This window comes from Artemia franciscana, chromosome 11, assembly GCF_032884065.1.
Source record: "Artemia franciscana chromosome 11, ASM3288406v1, whole genome shotgun sequence".
Taxonomy (NCBI): domain Eukaryota; kingdom Metazoa; phylum Arthropoda; class Branchiopoda; order Anostraca; family Artemiidae; genus Artemia; species Artemia franciscana.
This window is the reverse complement of record NC_088873.1, coordinates 12,376,926-12,402,038: the sequence shown is the minus strand read 5'-3', so window position 1 is coordinate 12,402,038 and position 25,113 is coordinate 12,376,926. Positions and strand designations below refer to the sequence as shown.

The following is a 25,113-nucleotide window of genomic DNA, read 5'->3' as shown; positions in this document are numbered from 1 at the left end:
TCCATAATTTATCCATCTGTTTATACAATATATATTTCTTAATTTATATTGTCTTTGATATTATAATGAGGAGAAATAAATTTCCACAGTAATAACAATAAAAATCTTATGAATATTACTTCAAGACACTGGCTTCTTTCAATGTTGCGAGTCCCGCTACCCCCCCCCCCCTTCATCCCGATATAACTCCTGTGTACATACAGCATCGTATTGCATAACTGAGCCAAACCATGATAACAAGCTTTACGGACAATTTTAAGGAAATGGTCTTTTCAAATATTTGAAGAAATTATAATCTCTTAGAGAGATTTGATTTCTCTATGTAAGATTAGTTCCTACAATTTTTACGTCATTGGGAGCAATAAATCTTGAAAAGAGATTGTATGAACCAATAAGAAAATAATGAATTACTAAATGCCTGAAATAACAGCTGATTCCTGGAAAGAACTTCTAATTGAGCCAGACTCCATGAAACAATAAACTATCAAATAAGCTTCATCTTAAAACAGCCAAAACATAATTTTGAATTAACGAAAAAAGACGGTTTTTTTCAAGCTTCTGTTGGTTGTTTGGAAAAAGGATGCATTTTATTCGAGCATAAGTGTCTCAACGAAATTCAAAGGAGTGCGCCCACGGAATATTGCACCTAGACGATGTGATTTACAGCTGTTGCAAAAAAAGACGTGAAATGCATATATCTCGGCCGAAAATTCCGCTCAGCCATCCTTGGTGCAAAAAGAAGAATAGCATGGCATTTGTTCAGTCATCATTCTACAGCGCCAGTGAGAAGGTGGCTCTTCATTTTTTTTGTTCAGTTTGTTTTTTCTTCTTTTGTACTGAGGACGATTGAGTTGCCTTCCCTTTCTTTTTTCAATGACTGTAAATAGTCCCGTATCCAGGATTTTTGTCGGAGGAGGGAGGAATTTTACATGACGTAATAAAAAATAACATATTATGTTTTTTATTATTTTAGTACTAGTCCGACAAAAAATTTTGGGGTGGAGAAAAATTCGTAAAGGGTACCCACTCCCCAAAAGGATTAAATAAAAAAACAAGTTTTTTGAACCGAAATTAAGGAGTAATATTAAAACCTAAAACGAGCAGAAATAACGTATATGAGGGGGTTGGCCCCCCTCGTCAATACCTAGCTCTTAACGCTGAAGTTCGAATTGTATCCCAATTCTTTAAAAATGTCCCCTGAATAATAAAGGCCGTTTAATTAAAATAAATATCTCTTCTGAAAGTACTAAAAGCCTTCAGCGTAAAGAGTGAGATATTGACGAGGGGGCGAATCCCCTCTTATATGTAATAATTTTTGTTCCTTTTAAGTTTTAATGTTGCTCCTTACTATAAGTTGAAAAACTTGTTTTTCTTTTTATTTAATTTCTAATTGTTTTTCTTTTAATAATACTGGGAAATCCGGCGCCCCCTTCATGGAAAATTCCCTTCCCCCATGAAAAATTCATCCATGGGAAGATCCTCCAACATAACGTAACATAACATTTTATATTATGAAGTCAGCATAAAAACCCAATTCTTTATATATATATATATATATATATATATATATATATATATATATATATATATATATATATATATATATATATATATATATATATATATATATATATATATATATATATATATATACTCGTATCAAAATTCCGTTTTTTAGAGTTTCGGTTACTATTGATCCAGGTCGCTGCTTACTTACAGTTTGTTACCACGAACTGTTTGATACAGCCGTGGCTCTAAATCGCGTAATCCTCTCGCATTGTCAAGTGTAGACAGTTTGGTTTGGCCTTAGAAATTATTTGCACCCAAGAACATTAGGGTTTAATGCGTAAACTAGTACACTTAAGCTAGGTTTTCGCAGAAACCGAATTTCGCTTCCGCAACAGATCACAAGTTATCCGAGGAAAAAAGATCTTCTTGTGGACGAAAATTCAGTCCACTTGTGTTTCACATCATTTGAAAAACTAATTTTTCTGGCTAGCAATGTCAAAGCTGTGTTCAAAACAGTTAAACGTTTCCTGTTTATACAGCGGTAAAACCTCATGAAATTTCACTTTCGATCAGACATACGAGCCAGCGTTGACTTAGCTTGGTTATTTTCACTTCGCAGTGGCTTCACTTGGTAATTTTCACTTCGCAGTGACTTCGCTTGCTTCGTAATTTTCATTTGACAAAATTTACCACCGTCTGTCACAGCATTGCTTTAGGAGGTCTTTAGGAATGTTTTGAACAATTGCAATTTAAAGGTACTAGGTTGGTTTTGGACAGACGAGGCATAAACAACAAAAGCCTGGAAAAGCGGTAAGGCTTGCCCACTTGTGATTACCGGTGTGCATCATTCAAGGACAATGGCTGGGCACCAGTATACACATGTTTTGGGAGTGAGCAGAATCTGGGCGTCAACATTAATCTTTTATTGGTCAGTCGTAAATGATTACAGACCTTTTCTTAGTTTCAACCAAATTCTTCTTCATGGGGGGAAGGGTTAAAAAAACTTTAGGGAGGAAATCTTCCTGTTTGAATTCGTCAGCAAGAACAGGAGCAGAAATTCAATATACTTGGAGCATAATCAAGCGTCCTGCAGGTTAGAAAAACTAACTCCTGGAAATAGTAATTAACTTCTGCAAAAGAAACACCAAATCCAATACAGTTTCATGAAAAAAATAAACTATCTAATCAGCTTGGCCTGAATCAATCAAAAGACAGAGCAAACATTTACAAGGCAAGAAAAAAGGTAATAAAGTATTATATTGATTCCTTCCTTATGTTTCCAAGACACCATATAGTTTACTTAGTTGGAAAATGTATGCACATACAATGTAATCGAGAATAATAATACATAGGTGTAAATGTGGTTGCAGCGGTAGCTGCAGCTTAATAAAGGACGAACCTCGGCCCATAGTAACCAAAACTTAAAAACACGTTTAAAAAAAGAACACATAGCCGCAGTTAAAGAAGGGGGTGGAGGCCTGCAATACAAAACAGTTTTTTTTTTTGGCCACTCGGGGGATGCTTATTAACCAGTAGGGGAAGCATGGATCTGTGCTAAACATTTACATCTTATGGCTTTAATTTATGCCAAATATCGATAAGCTTTTCCCTATAGTTTTTTCTTCCTGGTAAAGGGGGCATGAAAAGAAATTTATGCACGAACTTTCGACCCCCCGAAGCAAAATCAAGTAATTCATACAGTTCCATACAACGCTTCATTAAATTTCCCTATATGTATAGAATTTTGGAAACCATTGGTTTACTGAAAACACAAAATCTATGCATAGAATAGGATGCTGTTTTAGGAACGGAAAAGTCCTTAAGTAGCCTAAAAAAGAAAAGACTAATTTATGAGGCTCTCAAAAATCTTTCGCTGGCCATGATACAGACAGCTTTTAGTACACAATTTAAATTTTCTATGAAATTCAAGAAAAAAAGAAGAAATTTTATTTGCACAACTTAAAAGTCCAGAAAACCATACAGAACTCAAAGACTGATTTATAAGGGAGCTTATTTGTGTCACCCGGGGTATTAACAATAGTTAATATAATCAATTTGTGGCTGTAGAATTGTACTTTAGTACTATTCGAAATCAAGAATTAATAAACCATAATTACACTCTAGAAATTCTGTTACTTCTGTCTATACTGTAGAAAATTTTAAGCTTTAATGCATTCCAAGATTAGTCTTTGAATGCATTACTTCGGATTTGCCAACAAAAGAATAATCTACAAGTCACACCAGATTAAACAAATTCAAATGATGTAAAGGAGTCCTAAAATACTTTTTTTTTTATTATTTTAGAAATATTTTAAAGTGCTTCATGTCCCTATTCTAAAAAAAAGACTATTTTCTTTTCTTTTCAGCATAGGCTTTTCAAAAAATCACAAGTCGGTTTATTCGACCTAGTTTTACAGATTAGTTGTTTTTTTTTAACTGAAAATAAGGAGCGGCATTAAAACTTAAAAGGGCTGTCCCCTCATCAACTCCTCGCTCTTTACGCTAAAGTTTTTATTGTTTCACAAATTCAAATAGAGTCAAACTCTAGCGCAAAGAGCAAGGCGTTGAGAAGGGGGCAGCTTCTTTTATATATGGAATAATTTCTGTTCGTTTTAAGTTTTAATGCCGCTCCTTACTTTAAGTTTTTAAAAAAATCGTTTTTTTTATTTAATTTCTGGACGTTTTTTAACTAATGCAGCTTCGAATTTGGCTCACCGCACATGAATAATTAAAACAAAATTTCCGTATTAATTTTGGCAGATTTATTCCGCATATGAAGGGTTGCTCCCTCCTTAATACCTTGCTCTTTACATTTAAGCTGTTAGCTCTTTTAAAAAAGGCTTCCCATTCTAATTAAACATTCCCCGTTTTCCAGTAGCCGCTCTTAAAAAATTGGGACTAAAGTCAAGCTTTAGCGTAAAGAGCAAGGTACTGAGGAGGGGTCAACCCTTTATATATGAAGTAATTTCTGTTCGTTTTTCAATAATGCTGGTAAATTTGGCTCATCCACTATGAGACATACCCATCCCCCTTACGGAAAACTCTGTGGTAAAAATTTCATCCAAAGCAAAGTGCATCCACCCCCCGTCAAATCCCTTGCAGACAGTTTCATCCTCGCTGAGAACTCGCCCCCGTTTCTTTAAAAATTGCTTGCAGACAATTCAGCATCAAAAGTTCTCCTTAGCATTCTTTCATTTGAATAAGACTTTAATCTCTAGTCGGTTTCGGGCAGAAATGTCCTCTTCCGTAGAAATTATTTCCCAGAAATCAAAACACGCAGAAAACGTCCCCCGGAACAGCGCCACATGGAAAATTTGGAAAAGAGAATGTAAGAATTTCGTATAGTAATTCTTTCAAGCCCTTCAGTGTAAAATATCCCCTGGAAAACTTACCCCCAGAAATTTTCTCACCAAGGAAGATTCTCCCCATAGAAATCAACCCCAAGCACAACCCCCTTCAACCAAAAAACGTCTGAACACTTCCCAATAACAAATATTATTCGTGAACAATGGGCTAATTTCATAACTTACAGGCCTTTCCTCACGGACTGTGGGGGTCATTTTACACCTAAAAATATGATTACTTGATCTTACAACTATACTGAACAAAATCCCCATCTCAAATTTTGATCAGATAACTTTGGGAAAAATGGGCATGGCAGAGGGCCAGTTGCCCTCCAATCTTTTTGGTCACTTATAAAGGGCACTAGAACTTTTAATTTCCGTTCGAATGCACCCTCTCCGAATCTTCTAGGACCATTATTTCGATATGATCACCCCTAAGAAAAAAAAACAAATAAACACGCATCCGTGATCTGTCTTCTGGCAAAAATAGCAAAATTCTATATATTCGCAGATATGAGCTTGAAACTTCCACAGTGAGTTCTCCGGTATGCTGAATACGACGACATGATTTTTATTAATATTCCTTGAATCTTAGGGGGTGTTTTCCCCCTATTTCAAAAATCAGGCAAATTTTCTAAGGCTCGTAACTTATGATGGGTAACACCAAACTTGGTGAATCTTATATATTTGGAATCAGCATAATATGCTGATTCTTTGATGTATCTACTGATATTAAAATTCCGTTTTTACAGTTTCGGTTACTATTGAGTCAAGTCGCTCCTTACTTAGAGTTCATTACCACGAATTGTTTGATATGTGCTGCATGTGCTACATACATTTTTTTTTCGTTGCAAGTTTCAACTTTGCTCTTTACTTCCGCCAGAAAGTTTTGTTGAACTGCTTAGCTACCCGGATGTCGAACTAATGATGATTGAAAGAATGCTCATTATAGCGGAAATTTCAAAGTTATTGAGCCTAGTGTAAGCTAGTGGATCTTTCCCGCGGGGCGGGGATAATGCGCAGAATAGTACGGAGAGGGTAAAAATAAGCTGCAAAAAAAAAAAACTCTCACTGCCAGCAAGAAAATAATCAACTAGCCTACTTCCGAACAAAAAAAGGCCATAACCAGTGATAGTTGTTCAAACGTTAAGCAAAAATTTACTGGCAAACACTTAAAATATGAAAAGTGTGATAAAATCTTTTAAAAGATTCCCTTCTGGGCGTAGGAGGACATTAAACAATCATAATATTAAACAACCATAATTTTCAATTTATGATACCGTTTAAAAGGTCCCCAAAATCCTGTTTTTTTTGTCTTTATACATTGGAGGCTATATTCCTTAGTTAAAATTTTACAACAGTATAAAAGGAATTATCATAATTCTCAATTTATGACACTGCTAAAAGTCTGGATTTTTTTTCGTTTATGGACGTTTAATGCGATTTTCATTTACTAAAATTTTACAACATTATACAACGATATACGAAATAAGGATAAAACAACTTTAAGGGGAAAAATACTGATGGGGGGGAGGATTTTTTTCAGTGCCCCACCCCCCCGCAAACAATCCATAGATATTTCCTAAGAAAGCATTTCTCCTCCTCTTCCCCAAATTTCCTCAATCCTAGCATACAGAGAAAGAAACAGGGACCCTGTTATCGCAAAAAACATTTCTGTATTTCCTTGATTCCCATTTCTGGAAGCAATAAAAATAGTCTATCCTGAATGAACAATTATAGTTTCTTTTACTTTTATTAACACGTAAAACTTGATACAAATTTTGATTAGATCAGAACATTTTAAGGGATATCTTGTAAATTAATTTTAAAAAATGGAAAAGCACTCGGATTTCCAACCAAAGTCATGCACAAGCAATAACGAACGTATTTATCGTGCTTGCTCAAAAATTGTCTTAAAAACTAAAAACTGACAAACTACTTCAAACTCGAAGATATCCTATCTTTAAGCTATGGTTAAAATTGCATTAGTTTCAAGACTTTAACAAGAGCTAAGAGCTCATATGGCCCTTGTGACGAGGCAAGAAGAGCTAAGAGCCAAGAGCTCATATGGTATGAGCTCTAGCAAAATTCTAAGATTCAAAAGATTGATTTAAAAGAAAGATCAGAGGCTTAGTGCCGGTCAGGATTTAAAATAAGAGCTCTGAGTCACGATGTCCTTCTAAATATCAAAATTCATTAAGATCCGATCCCCCACTCGTAAATTATAAATACCTCATTTTTTCTAATTTTTCCTCTCCCTTTAGTCCCCCAGACGGTCGAATCTGGGAAAACGACTTTATCAAGTCAATTTGTGCAGCTCCCTGACGCGCCTACCAATTTCCATCGTCCTAGCGCTTCCAGAAGCACCAAACTCGCCAAATCAATGAACCCCTCCCCCCAGATCCCCCAAAGAGAGCGAATCTAATATGGTTACGTCAATCACGTATCAAGGACATTTGCTTATTCTATTCACCAGGCTTCATCCCGATTCCTCCACTCCAAGCGTTTTTCAAGATTTCCGATTTCCCCCTCCAACTCCTCCCAATTTCATCAAATCTGGTATAGATTTGAAATAAGAGCTCAGAGACGTGACATGCTTCTGAATATCAAATTTCATTAAGATCAGTTCACCCGTTCTTAAGTTAAAAATACCTCAATTTTTTCTAATTTTTCCAAATTAACACACCCCAGCTCCTCCAAAGAGAACGAATCCGTTCCAATTATGTCAATAATGTATCTAGATCTTGTACTTATTCTTCCCATCAAGTTTTATCCCGATCTCTCCACTCTAAGCGTTTCCAAGATTCCTGTTACCCTCCTCCAGTCCCCTATGTCCCCGAATCCAATTCGAGTCGAAAATGGAGCACCTGAGACATAAGATCCTTTAATATATATATCAAGTTTCATTAAGATCCGATCATCTATTCGTAAAATAAAAATACCCCAATTTTCACGTTTTCCAAGAATTCCGGTTTCCCCCTTCAACTCCCCCCAATGTCACAGGATCTCGTCGGAATTTAAAATTAGAGCTTTAAAGCACAAGATCCTTTTAAATATCAAATTTCATTAAGATCTGGTCACCCGTTCGTAAGTTACAAATACCTCATTTTTCCGAATTACCCCCCCAACTCCACCAAAGAGAGCATATCCGGTCCGGTTATGTCAGTCACGTATCTTAGACAGGTTCTTATTCTTCCCATCCAGTTTCATCCTGATCTCTCCGCTTTAAGTATTTTCTAAGATTTCCGGTCCCCCCAACTGCCCCCCAATGACGCTGGATCCGGTTGAGATTTAAAATAAGAGATATGAGTTACAAGGTCCTTCTAAATATGAAGTTTCGTAAAGATCCGATCACTCCTTCGTAAGTTAACAATACGTCATTTTTCCTAATGTTTCAGAATTAATCCCCCATCCCCAATAGAGCGGATCCTTTCCAATTATGTCAATCACATATCTAAGACTTCTGCTTATTTTCCCACTAAGTTTCATCCGGATCCCTCCAATCTAAGCGTTTTCCTCATTTTTTCAGAATTAACCCCCCCCCCCCCAACTACCCCAAAGAGATCGGATCCGTTCCGGTTATGTCAATCATGTATCGAGGAGTTGTGCTTATTTTTCCCACCAAGTTTCATCCCGATCCCTCAGACCGACAGAATTTGTGATTACTATAAGTCACTTGGTTAATACCAAGTGCCATAAAAACTGGAATAAGGAGTTAGCTAGGTCTTAATTCAGGAGTATCAGTACCACATGCGTTGGGGGAGGGGGGAGGTGTTGTACATTTCAACGGGTAGAGCTGTAACAATGTAACTACGATCAAAACAATTATTTGGTCAAACTTACCTACACAATTAATATTTTCTCAATATCTCGTTAGCATTAGCACAAATTAGTTAAATAAATCAACATTTTCTAATCGTATTTTCCTATATGCATGTTCGCAATTAATGCCGCGGTGACACCTTTTGGATCCCTTTGGCAAACCAACTCCCCATCTAGGCGTTTTGTCCGTTTCATGGTGATTTTGCATAGGCTAAGTAAGTTTATCACAACGGTTTACATGACGTCAACAAAAATGTAAATTTGCTTGAGACTGGGGTGAGGGGTCATTTTCTATTTGACTACTCTTATATTGTACAAAATACACTAAAACAATGAACCTGTCAAGGACTATCAAAGAAAGGAAAAAAAAGAGAAAAAAACAGACAAAGAAAAAATCACTTTAGTGAAAATGTTCATGTATTTCCAATTTTTGGAAGCTATACATGAAAACGACAAGAAACAAAAAATCTTCAATTTAACAATCGACAATCCTATCTAACAGTTCGTGGTAACGAACTGTAGTAAGGAGCGACCCGGCTCAATAGTAAACGAAACTCTAAAAAACGGAGTTTCGATGCTAAAAGATATATCAAAAGAATCGGATTTTTATGCTGATTTTAAATATATAAGTTTCATCAAATTTAGTCTTTGTCATCAAAAGTTAAGAGCCTGAGAAAATTTGCCTTATTTTGGAAAATAGGAGGAAACACCCCCTAAAAACATAGGATCTTAACAAAAATCACACCATCGCATTCAGCGTAGGTCCAATCTACAAAAATGTGGGATTTCGTATTTTTTGCCAGAAGACAAATCACGGGTGCGTGTTAATGCGTGTTTAAATCTATTTAATTCTTGCTGATTTGAAACTTTTTTTAATTCTTCAAATTCAAAATTGCTCTTATAATATGTGAATGAGTGAGTAGACTGTTTGTTGACTATCAGTTCAAAGCTTAAGATGAGTTATTTCTTTTATCTGAATTCTTATTGTGCCGCATTCTCTAACTTTTATATAACATTAAAAACTAATAATAAAATTAATAGTTGCTATTATTTCTTGCTTTTAATTAAGGAAACATGACGTCTGCCCCTTCCCTTATGAAAGCAATAAAAAACTATGTTAGTATGAAAAATGAAAAACCCATTTATTTTTGATACAATAACAGTGATGTTATATTTTACAATGGGTAAAATCTACATTTAATGGGAGTAGGACTCTTACCGCCCTAGATCCCTAGCAATAACATTCAAGTGGACAATAAGGGTTTACTGAAAACTTACTATAAGAAAATTATTGCCCAGCTTGAAACTATAAATTTTTAATGAATCAAACAGTTCGTGGTAATGAACTGTAGTAAGGAGCGACCCGGCTCAATAGTAAACGAAACTCCAAAAAACGGAATTTTGATGCTAAAAGATACATCAAAAGAATCAAATTTTCATGCTGATTCTAAATATATAAGTTTCATCAAATTTAATCTTTGTCATCAAAATTTACGAGCCTGAGAAAATTTGCCTTATTTTGGAAAATAGGGGAAAACAACCCCCTAAACGTCAAAGAATCTTAACAAAAATCATACCATCAAATTCAGCGTATCAGAGAACCCTATAGCAAAAATTTCAAGATCCTATCTACAAAAATGTGGAATTTCGTATTTTTTGCTAGAAGACAGATCACGGGTGCGTGTTTATTTGTTTTTTGTTTTTTTTTTCCCAGGGGTCATCGTATCGACCAAGTGGTCCTAGAATCTCGCAAGAGGGCTCATTCTAACGGAAATGAGAAGTTCTAGTGCCCTTTTTAAGTGACCAAAAAAATTGGAGGGCACCTAGGCCCCCTCCCACACTCATTTTTTCCCAAAGTCAACGAATCCAAATTTTGAGATAGCCATTTTGTTCCGCATAGTCGAAAACCATATTAACTATGTCTTTGGAATGACTCACTCCCCCACAGTCCCTGGGGGAGGGGCTGCAAGTTACAAACTTTGTCCAGTGTTTATATACAGTAATGGTTATTGGGAAATGTACAGACGTTTTCAGGGGGATTTTTTTTTGGTTTGGGTTGGGGTCGAGGGGAGGGGGCTATGTGGGAGGATCTTCTCTTGGAGGAATATGTCATGGGGAAGAGGAATTCAATGAAAAGGGCGCGGGATTTTCTAGCATTACTATAAAAAAAAAAAAGTTTTTTCAACTGAAAGTAAGGAGTAGCATTAAAACTTAAAACGAACAGAGATTTTTAGGCATATGAGGGGTTCTAAAAATACTTTAGCATAAAGAGCGAGTTATTTAGGGGAAGATAAATACCTTGCTCTTCATGCTAAAGTATTTTTAGTAATTTCAACTATTTATTCTACGGCCTTTCTGATTCAAGGGTTATTCTTAAAGAACTGGGACAAAACTTAAGATTTAGTGTAAAAGGCGAGGTATTAACGGGGGGACACACCCCTCATATACATAATAAAAAAATATAAGAATATAAAAGTTTGTTACGTAAGTTACGTAATTTTTTTACTAATAAAAACGTTCGTTAAAAATTAAAAGTTCTAGTTGCCTTTTTAAGTAACCAAAAATTGGAGGGCAACTAGGCCCCCTTCCCCACCCCTTATTTCTCAAAATCGTCTGATCAAAACTAAGAGAAAGCCGTTTAGCCAAAAAAAAAAAATAATATACAAATTTCATTTTAATAATTTATGTGCGGAGAGCCAAAATAAAAAATGCATTAATTCAAAAACGTTTAGAAATTAAATAAAAAAAAACTAGTTTTTTAAACTGAAAGTAAGGAGCGATATTAAAACTTAAAACTAACAGAAATTACTCCATATATGAAATGGGTTGTCCCCTCCGCAATCCCTCGCTCTTTACGCTAAAGTTTGATTCTTTGCCACAATTCTACTTTTTAAAACAATTAAAAACTTACCCCCACTAAAAAATTGACAATTAAAAACTGACCCACAATTAAAAAATGACCCCCACCCCCCCAGAACAGCTTGCCGAACAATTTTTGGGAATTATCTCAGAGATGTGAAAATGCCTAATACTGTTTAACTTTTAGGTGGGACAGCGACGCAATATTTGAAATTGAGTTATATTATCAATACCGGAAGAGGTATAGTCAAAAAGTAAATGAAGCAACCCCTCCCCCGATCCACAGAATCAAATTTCTGATTTAACACGATCATAAAGACTTAATATTTTGGGTTAAGATGGGGTAGGGGATAATTTTTCTCCAGTCCTCACAAAAGAGCATACCCTAAGGGTCTTTGGCTAGTTATAAAAAAAAAATCAGTCAGGTTAAATTTACTGCTGACCCACAGAGTTTTATTGCTTTCCACAGAGATTCATCAATTGTTCAGTATTTAAAATGCAGTCGCTGGGGGACACAAATCCTTTCCTAAATCTTCTACAAAACTGAGCTTTTGATGTTGCCCCAGGGAAAAGTGTCAACATTCTTCAACAAGCTTGACATTCCCTCTATAATAACCCAATGGAGCGGAATCAATTTACAGCTTATAGGCGATTTAAAAAGTCATATCTTATGGTTCGAAACAGTCATTACAAATGGCAAGCCACAAAGTTAAAAAGAGAGCAAATTTACCACAAAATTGGTATTTACTTCCCATTCTGTTAGGTGACAAGGCATAATTCAGTAACCTAAATCATAGCCAATTGTGTACATTTTCAGCTTCAGCTTACGTATAATTGTAATGAAGATGTGCAAAAAATTATTGCTCAGTGAGAGTCGAGCCAACGACATTCTGCAAATTAAGCTTTCCCGCATTATGGCAGCTTGTTTTCTCGAGCAGGACATCGAGACGGATTGACTTGAGCAAACGTCCCTTCAGATACGCTTCTAACAATAAAGTTTTTAATAATGTAATCCAAAGCTCGTATTATTTTGGAACGAACAAGAAGTGTTTTATTCGGTGCTTTTCACATGTACACTATATTTTGCTGTTATTCACGCTTTACCGATTGATAAAGTCTGAAAATTAATTGATACTTTTCTTTTTTAAGCATGCGCAATCCTGTCTAGCATATCTTGAGGCTTGAATTGTTTGAAACAAATTTTGAATTATTAATGTATTTTAATTTTCTACAGCCCAATGGTGTATTCCAAACAACAACAACAAAAAATGGAATCCTTGCCACCACGGTACTTGACATATTACACAAATTCAAGTTTTTCTTTATTTTAATATACAAAACAGAATGGAGAATTAAATTCTAAAAAACGTATCAAACCATTTCCTACCTGACATATATCACCAACAACAATTTCCCGGACAGGAATCTGTGTTGATTCGCCTCCTCGAATGACGGTAAATTTTTGTTCTCCCTCAATACGGGACTGGAGTCCCCTAAATTGCCTCTCTTTAGTATAATCATTAAACGCTGTTACTATCACTACTACAATTACTGAGACTAGAATTGCTACTCCTTCAATCCAACCATGATCACCCTCCTCATCTATGTTGCCAACTGAAAATGAAACAAAAACAGGTTACAGTAAATATTTCTTTGATATATTTAAATTGCTAATTAATTAGGGTTTTAGTCAATTTCATTGTCTTTTTTGTCTTTTTTTTATCTTAAACATGCTATAACCAACTGCTCGGACATCTCCAAAACAAACAAAAGTACAAATTACATACTTCGACACCAGCAAATATAATAGCAAAATGAGGGGGGGGTCCCACCATACAGGCCCATCAATCAAAGCAAAAGACTTCCTAGATTTTTTTTTTTGTTATTAAGCATGAAAAACTGAATGGACACCATGCCACACTCCAATCCTAGGTAAAAATCACTTGTCCCTTTCTTACAAGTCTAGGCATAGTTACATAAGATGGGTTTTTGCGAACTCTGAAAGTTATTATGCTAGTTAAGTGAAATTTTCAAGAACAGATATAAAGTCTAAATTAGGGCATCGGGCAGTGTTTCTGCCTACCTACGGTCCTTTCTTGCTTGTGAGAGGGTTTCCAGGATTCAAGCTGGGTTCTATGACACTTTTAACGACGTTCGCCACCATAAACTTCATTTGGCGAGTGTCAGTGTCAGCTGACATTCTCAAAGACAAAGGGCCCAGTAGCAAATTTTTCCTGTCCCAGAGGGTGCTTCTGAAGCAATTTTTGTAAGAATTGATAGGGATCTTAAAGTATCAACAATTCGAAAAGCCAACAAGAGGCTAGTTTAGAAAAAAGAAAACCTATAATCCCTTACTAATTGTTAAGCAAAGCGTTGTTTATTCAATGTACATATAGCATAAATAATATACACCCTGTGACGGAAAATATTTTAATCAAGGCGTTTAGCACAACAAGAAACTTCCAAAGCTGTCAAATTATTCAATGATACTTCTTTTGAGCTGATTTTCAATGATGCTTTCTAAATATGTAATGTCTCATTAAATCTTAAGGTGGATCTCCGAGGTTTGAAGCCAATGCTATTTTCCTATAGCAGTGAAATGCGTATTAACAACAGACACGAGCAGATTCTTTGATGAAAAAACTACTGTGGCTTCATTGAAAGCTTTGACATGAATAGGCCGAACAAATTTGCATTTTTTTTCTTTAGAGCTTCATAAAAAATTAATTAGTGGGGACACCTCTAATTTTTCAAAGTAGCAATAAAATTACTTTTAGGAGACGTAGAGAATTGTAAAGTAGCCTCTCCATTTGCCACAAGATTTAAAAAATTTTGGCCGTGAATTTTTGTTTTATTATCATCAGTTTCCTTTAAAATTTGTCATTTAAGATATTCTTCCTTTACTGTTTAAAAGGGTTGTACTAATCATATAGCCTTGATTTTTGTGTCGTTTTGTAGATCTTATACCGACAAATAATGTCAAAGATTGTTAAGTTTGTAGTTATAACAGATGATTTTTAGCAATAATTCTTAGTATTCAACATTTCCTCCTTTCTCATTGGCTTAAGCACTCCTTGAGGGGTTTGCCAGAATATCATTAAGAATGTTGACATCTCCTTAGCATTAAGACCAGATTTAAAAGGAAGTTGAAAACATGTATAATTGGCAACAACACCTTGAGGCAATATCATTTTAACACCATACGAATTGGAATTTGTTAGGTTACAAAGCAGATAACAGTTTGGCTTTACAAGTAAAGAAACACCGATTGTAGGCCTATAAAATGTATGAACATTATTTTTTAAAAGAATATTATTCTTAAAAACACATCATTTTAAACATTATTGGCCTTTAAAAGTAAAGAAACACCGATTGTAGACCTATAAAATGTATGAACATTATTTTTAAAAAAGAACATTATTCTTAAAAACACATTATTTTAAACATTATTGGCCTTTAAAAGTAAAGAAACACTGATTGTAGGCCTATAAAATGTATGAACATTATTTTTAAAAAGAACATTATTCTTAAAAACACATTATTTTAAACATTATTGGTCTTTAAAAGTAAAGAAACATCGATTGTAGGCCTATAAAATGTATGAATATTATTTTTAAAAAGAACGTTATTCTTTAAAACACATTATTTTAGACATTATTGGCTCTTAAAAGTAAACCCCGATTGTAGGGCTATAAAATATACGAACATTATTTTTTTAAATCTAAAGTTGTATTCGTCGGATATTCGTCCATTTTAGTTCAACGGGATCTCATTTTATTCCTAATAGTGCCGTATCTTAGAATATTTTGGTTTTTCTCCATCATCTCATATAGTTGATGATTTATAAGCTCGTTCATAAATGACTGATTACCCCGGTTCGGAACCGGGGTAATCATATACTTTGCTTTACGGAGTAATGCATATACTTATTAAATTAATGTCATTTAAAGTGATATGTTCCTGAAGGTACATAATAAACATTAGGCACCCTTGCCCTGGGGTCATAAATGCAGGTAAGGGAGGAAGGAAAACCCTTAGGGGTATTTAATAAATTTTTGAGACTACTTATATTTATATACTATTCATCAAAAACAAGAGCTAAGAGCTCATATGGCACTTGTGACAAGGTCAAGAAGAGCCAAGAGCTCATATGATAGGAGCTCTAGCAAAATTCTAAGAATCAATAGATTGCTTTAAAAGGAAAATCAGAGGCTTAATGCTGGTCGGGATTTAAAATAAGAGCTTTGAGATACAAGGTACTTCTAAATATCAGAATTCATTAAGATCCGATCATCCACTCGTAAGCTAAAAATACCTCAATTTTTCAAATTTTCCCTCTCCCTTCAGCCCTCCAGATGGTCGAATCGGGGAAAACAACTGTAACAAGTCAATTAGTGCAGCTCCCTGACATGCCTACCAATTTTTATCGTCCTAGCACGTCCAGAAGCACTAAACTCACCAAAGCACTGAACCACACCACCTAACTCCCCCAAAGAAAACGGATCCAGTCCAGTTACGGCAATTACGTATCTACGCCGTTTATAAGCGTTTTCCAAGATTTCCAGTTCCCCCTCCAATTCCCCCCCAAGGTCAAAAGATCTGGTCGGGATTTGAAAGAAGAGCTCTGAAACCTGATTTTCTTCTAATTATAAAATTTTATTAAGGTCTGGTCACCCATTCTTAAGTTAAAAACACCTCAATTTTTCTAATTTTTCCAAATTAACAACTTCTAGCTCCCTCAAAGAGAACGGATCCGTACCAGTAATGCAGCTCCCCCCCCAATGATACTGGATCTGGTTGGGATTTAAAATGAGAGGTCTGAGTTTCGAGGTCCTTCCAAATATGAAATTTCATTAAGGTACGATCACTCTTTCATAAGTTAAAATACCTAATTTTTTCTATTTTTTAGAATTAACCCTCCCTCCCCCAATCCCCCAAAGAGAACAGATCTGTTCCAGTTATGTCAATCCCGTTTCTAGGACTTGTACTTAGTTTCACCACCAAGTTTCATCCCGACCCCTGTACTCTAAGCATTTTCCAAGATTTTAGGTCCCCCCCCCAACTTCCTCTTCACCGGATCCGGTCGGGATTTAAAATAAGAGCTCTGAGACGTGATAGCCTTCCAAATATCAAATTTCTATAAGATCCAATCTCTCCTTCGTCACTCGAAAATACCTTATTTTTTTTAATTTTTCAGAATTAACAATCCTCCTCCCAACTCCCCCGAAGACAGCAGATCCGTTCCAGTTATGTCAATCTCATATCTAGGACTTACGATTATTTTTACCACCAGGTTTCATCCCGATCCCTCCACTCTAAGCGTTTTCCATGATTTTAGGCTCCCCCTCCCATCTCTTCCCCAATGTCACCGGATCCGGTCGGAATTTAAAATAAGAGCTATGAGACACGATATCCTTCCAAACATCAAATTTCACTGGGGTCTGATGACTCTTTCCTAAGTTAAAAATGCCTCATTTTTTCTATTTTTTCAGAATTAACCCCCCCCCCCCAACTCCCCCAAAGAGAGCGGATCCGTTCTAGTTAGGTCAATCGCGTATCTAGGACTTGTGCTTACTTTTCCCATCAGGTTTCATCCTGATCCCTCGACTCTAAGCGTTTTCCAAGATTTTAGGTTCCCCCTCAATTCCCCCAGTTTCACCGGATCCAGTTGGGATTTGAAATAAGAGCTCTGAGACGCAACATTTTTCCAAACATCAAATTTCGTTAAGATCCCGTCACCCGTTCGTAAGTTAAAAATATTTCATTTTTCTATTAACCGAAATTTTTCTGAAATATTACCGGCCCCCGAAAAAATATTATTTTTCAGAATTAACCGGCCCCCACCCCCTCCAGATGGTCAGATCGGAAAAATGACTATTTCCAATTTAATCTGGTCCGCCCCCTGATACGCCTGCCAAATTTAGCTGTCCTAGCTTACCTGGAAGTGCCTAAAGTAGCAACTAAATCTCAACGTAATTAGAGTTTATTTATCAACATGGTTTGGACTTCGACAGAATGCTGAAATTTCTCAAATAGAATTTACTTACTAATATTTATATGCTATTCACCAACACTAATAGTTAACCTATAATAGTCTACTATTCAAACAACCCTAATAGGTTAAGGTTAATAATACTGCTACTAATACATTATGACCCCTAAACAATCTCTATACTATTCGCATGTCAATGCTCTTCACATGTCAATGAAAAATCCACTTTCAATATTCACTTTCAGTGTTGGACCAAGTAATTTTCTCACATCCACTGTCTTCTGGCTCCAAAGTCCGTTTCATTCCGCGATTTGCGGCAGCCCGGACTAAGGCAGGCTCTCTAAGTGGCATGTTCCTAATCAATCGCGAGTCTAATATCTCCGTAAGTAAACAATCGCTCCAAAACTCCTGAAGCTTTGGTAATATAAACAAAAAATACTCTTTTGATCTCGGAATAGTTAAAATTTCCACATCATGCTCATGGTGATATACCACCAAGTGACATTCTTCTTGATTGGTGATTTCTAGCTGACCTTGAATTTGAGCATAGTATTTGTGATTTTTCTTTAACTCCAATTTTGAATTGTGTGACCATAGGAAAAAGTTCTTTACCAATCCTTTTTGGGATGCCACTTCCCTTATGGTCATTCCTCTGGGAATATTATGGACAGTCTTCACTTCAACTGGTGTGCCGTTTTCTAAGCGACCATCAAGAGAAGCTCCAAGAAACTGGATATTTGGATGAATGAGTAGTCCCATTTGATCTCCTTTTATTAATGATACTCCCTTTCTCTGCTCGTACGCCGTCAGTGCAATAGCCTCCAGTAGAATTCCCCTAAGCATTGGAATAGATTTGAAATTAGAATTAATTCAGATATTCTTGACTATGGGTGCGGTTGGAGTATTTTTTTTTTTCGAGAAGCTATTCTATGAAAATAAGTGGAAGTAATCCTTTTGCTCCTCTCAAATATCCAGTTATCATTATTCCTCTGGATTCATATCAGGCTTGTTGCAATTTGGTCCGTAATTTTGATCGCCTTTAGGCAAACTCTGATTCTCTTTCTTTTTGGCCAGAAATCTCCCACCCATGGTTGCGTAATATCTTTTCTTATTTGTTTTTGTCCGTTTCCGAAGATTAGAAGTTTTCACTGTGTATTCTTTTGTTATTTTGCAAGGACTGTAGCCAAATGTTTTTTTTTCCATGTAGAAGATTGCCATTTCGGGCCCAAGGAGTAGGATAGGCTTGCTCCACTTACCCTAGCATGGTATGACCAACGTTTCGAGCGGCTTATTTGTTTTCCGCCGACGAATTTCACTGCAACAGACATATAATTCTCGGCAAGATTGGTCGTTGCATCGTTTCTTAATAAGTCCACTTTTTTACAAATATTTTCCACGCCAGCTTTTACATCCTCCAAAATAGTTTTCGGAAGGTTATTATAGCGGTTCTCCACAGTTTCTAAGACCCCATTCTTTTTGGCACAGCCAGAATCACACTGTTTATGATTACCAAACACATGCTCTGGGCCTCTTCGTAAGAGTTGTCTTAGATTTTCGGCAGACCCACCATCAGCCGAGTTCTTTTTTATTGCACCTCGTAGATTTTTGGTTAGCTTTAGAATTATGTCATTTGAAAGAAATTTGCTGTGCATCCCTTTTTTTTGTCTTCACAACATTATGGAGGTATTTTGTATAGTTCTTGGTCACGTGATTGGCACATTCTTCTTTTTGGATATATGATCCGTATGAAACACTTTGTCTTAGCTTGTAAAAAACACTAGAATCGCCGTCTCCGATGTATTGTAAATACTGAAGGCAATGCATGGCTTCACTTTGGCGAAAACCTTCAACAAGAATGTCGGTTAAGTAATATTTTATGGTCGTTTTAAGTTTTAATGTTGATCATTACTTCCAGTTGAAAAAAAATATTTTCTCATTGTCTTTTATAAATGATGCTAGAAAATCCTGCGACCCCTTCACGGAAATTCTCTTCCCTCATGAAAAATTACTCCATGGAAAGATCCTCCCACGTAACCTGCCCCCCCCGACCCACCCTAACCCCAACACAAAAAGTCCCCCTGAAAACGTCTGTACACTTCATAATTAACAACTACTATGTGAAACAATGGTCTAAGTTTATAAGTTGCCGCCCCTCCCCCGGGAACTGAGGTGGATTTAGTCATCCCCAAAGACATATTTATTAGGTTTTTGACTGAGTTAAACAGAATGGTTATCTCAAAATTTTGATCCAGTGACCTTGGAGAAAAATGTGCGTTGGAGGGGGCCTCGGTGCCCTCCAGTTTTTCGGTCACTTAAAAAGGACACTAGAACTTTTAATTAACGTTAGAATGAACCCTCTTGCGACATTCTAGGACAACTAGGTCGATACAATCACCCCTGAGGAAAAAAAACAACAAAGAAAAAACAAAAAATACGCACCCGTTATCTGTCTTCTGGCAAAAATACAAAATTCCACCTTTTTTATGATAGGGGCTTGAAACTTCTACAGTAGGATTCTCGGATACGCTTAATCTGATGGTGTGATTTTGTTAAGATTATGTGACTTTTAGAGGGTATTTCTGCCTATTTTCTAAAATAAGGCACATTTTCTCAGGCTCGTAACTTTTGACCGGTAAGACTAAACTTGATGAAACTTATATATTTAAAATCAGGATTAAAATGCTATTCTTTTGATGTAACTATTTGTATCAAAACTTCGTTTTTTAGAGTTTTGGTTACTATTGAGCCCCTTCGCTCCTTACTACAGTTCGTTACCACGAACTGTTTGAAAATGTAACTTGTACATGAATAAAAGTAATATAATCTACAATAACGTTGGAATAGAACTTATCAATGTCTCAGGTTTTCCCATCCTTTATTTGTTCTTATTTTTTTTCTGCCCATTGTGAAAATTCAAATGCTAAACTGTTATCTGACTTGTAACCAACCAAATTTCAATGGTCAGCTGTTACCAATTAGACACGTGAAAAAAAATTTAAATTCCCTTTAAATCCGGTCGTAATATTTAACAGTATTTGAATATTCTGGTACAACCCTCAAGAGAGCAATTAAGCCAATGAGAAAGGAGAAAATCTCGTTGCGTATTCAATGCTATAGGAAATAGAATTTGCTTCAAACCTCGGAGATCCACCTTAATATCTCTATCTCCAGCACAAAACGGGAGAAGTTAAATGGTTTTTCTAAGATGTACGAGAAAGTAGATGTGGGCTTTTAGTTTTCTTTCGTTTTTTTTATCTGTTATTAAAGCTATACAAGTTATGGCAACACCGCCAAGTCAATTCTGAATAGTTCGGCCACACAAATTAAACTAGTTTATAAAGGACGAAAAAGAGTGATCCTTTACGGTATCAAACGGCTTTAAGTTAGTGTCTTTGTTCAGAAAAGCTCTCAAAACTTACAAGTTAGGAAACGAGCTGGGGGCGGAGCTTAAAAACATTTTTCTATGCCCTAATTTAGACCAAGGCCCATTTACAAAAATTTCCTTATTCTGCACACCACCTCTCCAGCTCATTATGAGTCATCGTCGTCGATGGGGGCACTTAAAAAGTCTTCCAGCTGCTATTTTACGTCGTAGTTCCTTGAAGTTCCGTTCACCTACTTAAAATGAAATGAAACATAAAAACAAGTAAAACTTTTAATTAAGACGGCGAAACTTTGAAAAAACTTTTTTTATATTGTAACTTTTAAACTTTTTATTGATTATAATGTTTAAAAAAAATCTCAGAATATTTCAGCTTCGCATCCAGAAGCTTTTACCAAGAAGAAAAGACCGGGAAATAAAAATAAACCATATTTGACAAATTAAGACATTCTAAAAATAACATAGAAAAAAAACATGATAAATACTACACAAAGAAAGAAAGAACTAAAGGAACTCACGCATGATAAACGGTTGTTTTCCTTTCAAAATTCAAATTCGGCAATGGCACACAAATTCGGATATGAGGCAGGGAGGCAGCTATTTGTCTGCTATTTTCAACACTCGGACATTTTTTTTAGCATTCATACAAAGGGGAATTCTTTTTTTCAGTGTTTCACTGTCTTAATTAGAAGTCTTGCTCGATTTATATTTATATTTCTTTTTATGCATCAAAGAAAAGGAAGTATGGTCAAAAAAAAGTATTTAACTCAGAACAAGAGATTATTTCGCTCACAATAAATCCACAGCCCGTTTGTGATTTATTCCTTTATTATTAGTGACCCAATAGTGATGTATCGATTCTATTTCATCCAAGTTGGAAATGGTCACACAGCATTAGAATAACAATTACCATGAGCAAAATATGAAAATTTTCAATTGAAAGAATGCATTATTTACTTTAAAAAAAAAAAGAAAAAAAAGCCAATTTAGAGGAACTTCAAGTCCTTTCCAACTATTTTGAAGAAGATATTTTTCTTAACTGGCGCTTAACATGAGAAAACGCCGTAAACTTACCAACAATAAAAGTGCAGGGAGAAGGTATGGGGATCAAAATCCACCCCCTCTCCCCCTTTCCAGTTATTTTTCAATTGGACTGTCAATCTGATTTTCAACCAGAACAAACTTAAGACACGGGTCAACAGACAAATTAGCCATAAGAACCAAATAACTGGCATTAATTCCAAGGTAAGACGCCTAGAATTCAAACTGGATAACAACTAAATTTACGAACAAAAAAAAAACTAGAAGGGCTTCAATAAGATATGGCCAAGCCGAGAATCCTAAATAGATTAAAGTAGAGACAACTGCAAAATTTGGTAATAAATGATAATAATTTGATAATAAATTTGATTTGATCTACTTCCAAAGTAGATTGTACCAGAAATAACTTGCTTTAACAATATGACCGAAACAATATTTCATATAGCGGTGAGGAAGATTTTTGAAAAGAGGAAGAACTTTGGGTTCTAATTAAAAAAAGAAACATATAACAGAACTAAGTTCAATGATTTATTTATTTCTCGCCTTATTGTAAATACTAATATGGATACATTTTATAATTTATATGTATGAATACACAGAAATAAATTTAATAAGGATACAATTAAATTCAATGAGGAAGTGCTGAAAGTTCAAACGTCAAATAATTTCAAAAAGAAATCAGTCAATCAAATGTTAATCTCGAGTTACAACAGGAAAAATTATCTTTAATTTCTGGGTGAGATCCAGGCTCCATGAAATCAACTTAGTATTAGTTGGAAGGATACCGAGGTTCAACACCAGAGCAAAGAGAGGGTCTACGGGCCTCGGCCCTCAAAACCTCTTCATTAAAAAGGGTATCAGATAGTTCTCATATAATCTAATGGTCCCTGGCTGGGCCGTCTATGGGCTTTGGTCCTCAAAACCTCTTCATTAAAAAGGGTATCAGATAGTTCTGATATAATTTAATGGTCCTGGGCTGGACCGAAGTTAAACACCTGAGCAGAGAGAGAGGGTCTATGGGCCTAAGCCCTCAAAACCTCACCATTTAAAAGGGTATCAGATAGTTCTCACATAATCTAATAGTTAAACACCTGAGAAGAGACAGCGTCTATAAGTCTCGGCCCTCTAAACCTCACCATTAAAAAGGATAGCCTATCAGATAGTTCTTATATAATCTAATGGTCCCTGGCTGGACCGAAGTTAAACATGTGAGCAGAGAGAGGGTCTAAGGACCTTAGCCCTCGAAACCTCAACGATAACAAGAGCTAAAAGCTCATATGGTCACTTGTGAAGAGGCAAGAAGAGCTAAGAGCCAAGAGCTCATATGGTATGAGCTCTAACAAAATTCTAAGAATCAATAGATTGATTTAAAAGGAAAATCAGAGGCTTAATGCCGGTCAGGATTTAAAATAAGAGCTCTGAGTCACGATGTCCTTCTAAATATCAAAATTCATTAAGATCCGATCCCCCACTCGCAAGTTAAAAATACCTGATTTTTTCTAATTTTTCCTCTCCATTTAGCCCCCCAGATGGTCGAATCAGGGAAAATGACTTTATCGAGTCAATTTGTGCAGCTCCCTGACACGCCTACCAATTTTCATCGTCCTAGCACTTCCAGAAGCACAAAACTCGCCAAAGCACTGAACCTCTCCCCCAACTCCCCCAAAGAGAGCGAATCCAGTACGGTTACGTCAATCATATGTCAAGGACATTTGCTTATACTATCCACCAAGCTTCATCCCGATTCCTCCACTCCAAGTGTTTCCCAAGATTCCCCCCTCCAACTCCCCCCAATGTCAAAAGATCTGGTCAGGATTTAAAAAAAGAGCTCTGAGACATAAATTCCTTCTAAATATCAAATTTAATTAAGATCCGATTACCTTTCGTAAGGTAAAAATACCCCAATTTTCACGTTTTCCAAGAATTCTGGTTTACCCCTCCAACTCCCCCCAATGTCACAGGATCTGGTTGGAATTTAAAATTACAGTTCTTAAGCACAAGATGCTTCTAAATTTCAAATTTCATTAAGATCTGGTCACCCTTTCGTAAGTTACAAATACCTTATTTTTCCAAATTACCCCCCCCCCCAACTTCACCAAAGAGAGTAGATCCGGTCCGGGTATGTCAGTCACGTATCTTAGACAGCTTTTCATTCTTCCCATCCAGTTTCATCCTGATCTCTCCGCTTTATGTATTTTCTAAGATTTCCGGTCACCCGTTCTTAAGTTAAAAATACCTCATTTTTTCTAATTTTTCAGAATTAACCCCTTTCCCCCGAACTACCCCAAAGAGAGCGGATCCGTTCCGGATCCGCCCCAATGTCACCAGATCCCGTCAGGATTTAAAATAACAGCTCTGAGACACGATATCCTTCCAAACATCAAATTTCATTAAGATCTGATCAACGGTTCGTAAGTTAAAAATACTTCAATTTTTCTATTATTTTTTTTTCCGAATCAACGGCCCCCCACTCCCTAATCTTTCTAATTTAATCTGGTCGGGTCCCTGATACGCCTGCCAAATTTCATCGTCCTATCTTACCTGGAAGTGCCTTAAGTAGCAAAACCGGGACCGACAGACAGAATGACAGAATTTGCGATTGCTATATGTCACTTGGTTAATACCAAGTGCCATAAAAAAGAGCTAACAGCTCATATGGAGCTTGTGACGAGGCCCGACGAGCTAAGAGCAAAGAGATCATATGGATTGAGCTTCAGCAAAATCCTAAGGATCAACAGATTGATTTAAAAGGAAAATTGGAGGCTTAATGCCGGTCGGGACTTAAAATAAGAGCTGTGAGTCACGAGGTCCTTCTAAATATCAAAATTCATTAAGATCCGATCACCCACTCGTAAGTTATAAATACCTAATTTTTTCTAATTTTTCCTCTCCCTTTAGCCCCCCAGATGGTCGAATCTGGGAAAATGACTTTATCAAGTCAATTTGTGCAGCTCCCTGACACGTCTACCAATTTTCATCGTCCTAGCACGTCCAGAAGCACCAAACTCGCCAAAGCACTGAACCCCATCCCCCAACTCTCCCAAAGTGAGTGGATCCAGTACGGTTACATCAATCACGCATCTACGACATTTGCTTATTCTACCCACCAAGTTTCATCCCGATTTCTCTACTCTAAGGGTTTTCCCAGATTTCCGGTTTCCCCC

At 36.2% G+C, this 25,113-nt stretch overlaps 1 protein-coding gene across 1 annotated transcript in view; it reads right to left on the bottom strand.

Moving 5' to 3' along the window:
• Nucleotides 1–25,113, bottom strand: part of LOC136032553 (plasma membrane calcium-transporting ATPase 2-like) — a 342,097-nt gene that overhangs the window by 224,086 nt on the left and 92,898 nt on the right. The window contains exon 4 of the mRNA XM_065712822.1: nucleotides 12,922–13,148. Coding sequence (XP_065568894.1) covers nucleotides 12,922–13,148 — 227 coding nt within the window. The remainder of the gene's footprint in view (nucleotides 1–12,921; nucleotides 13,149–25,113) is intronic.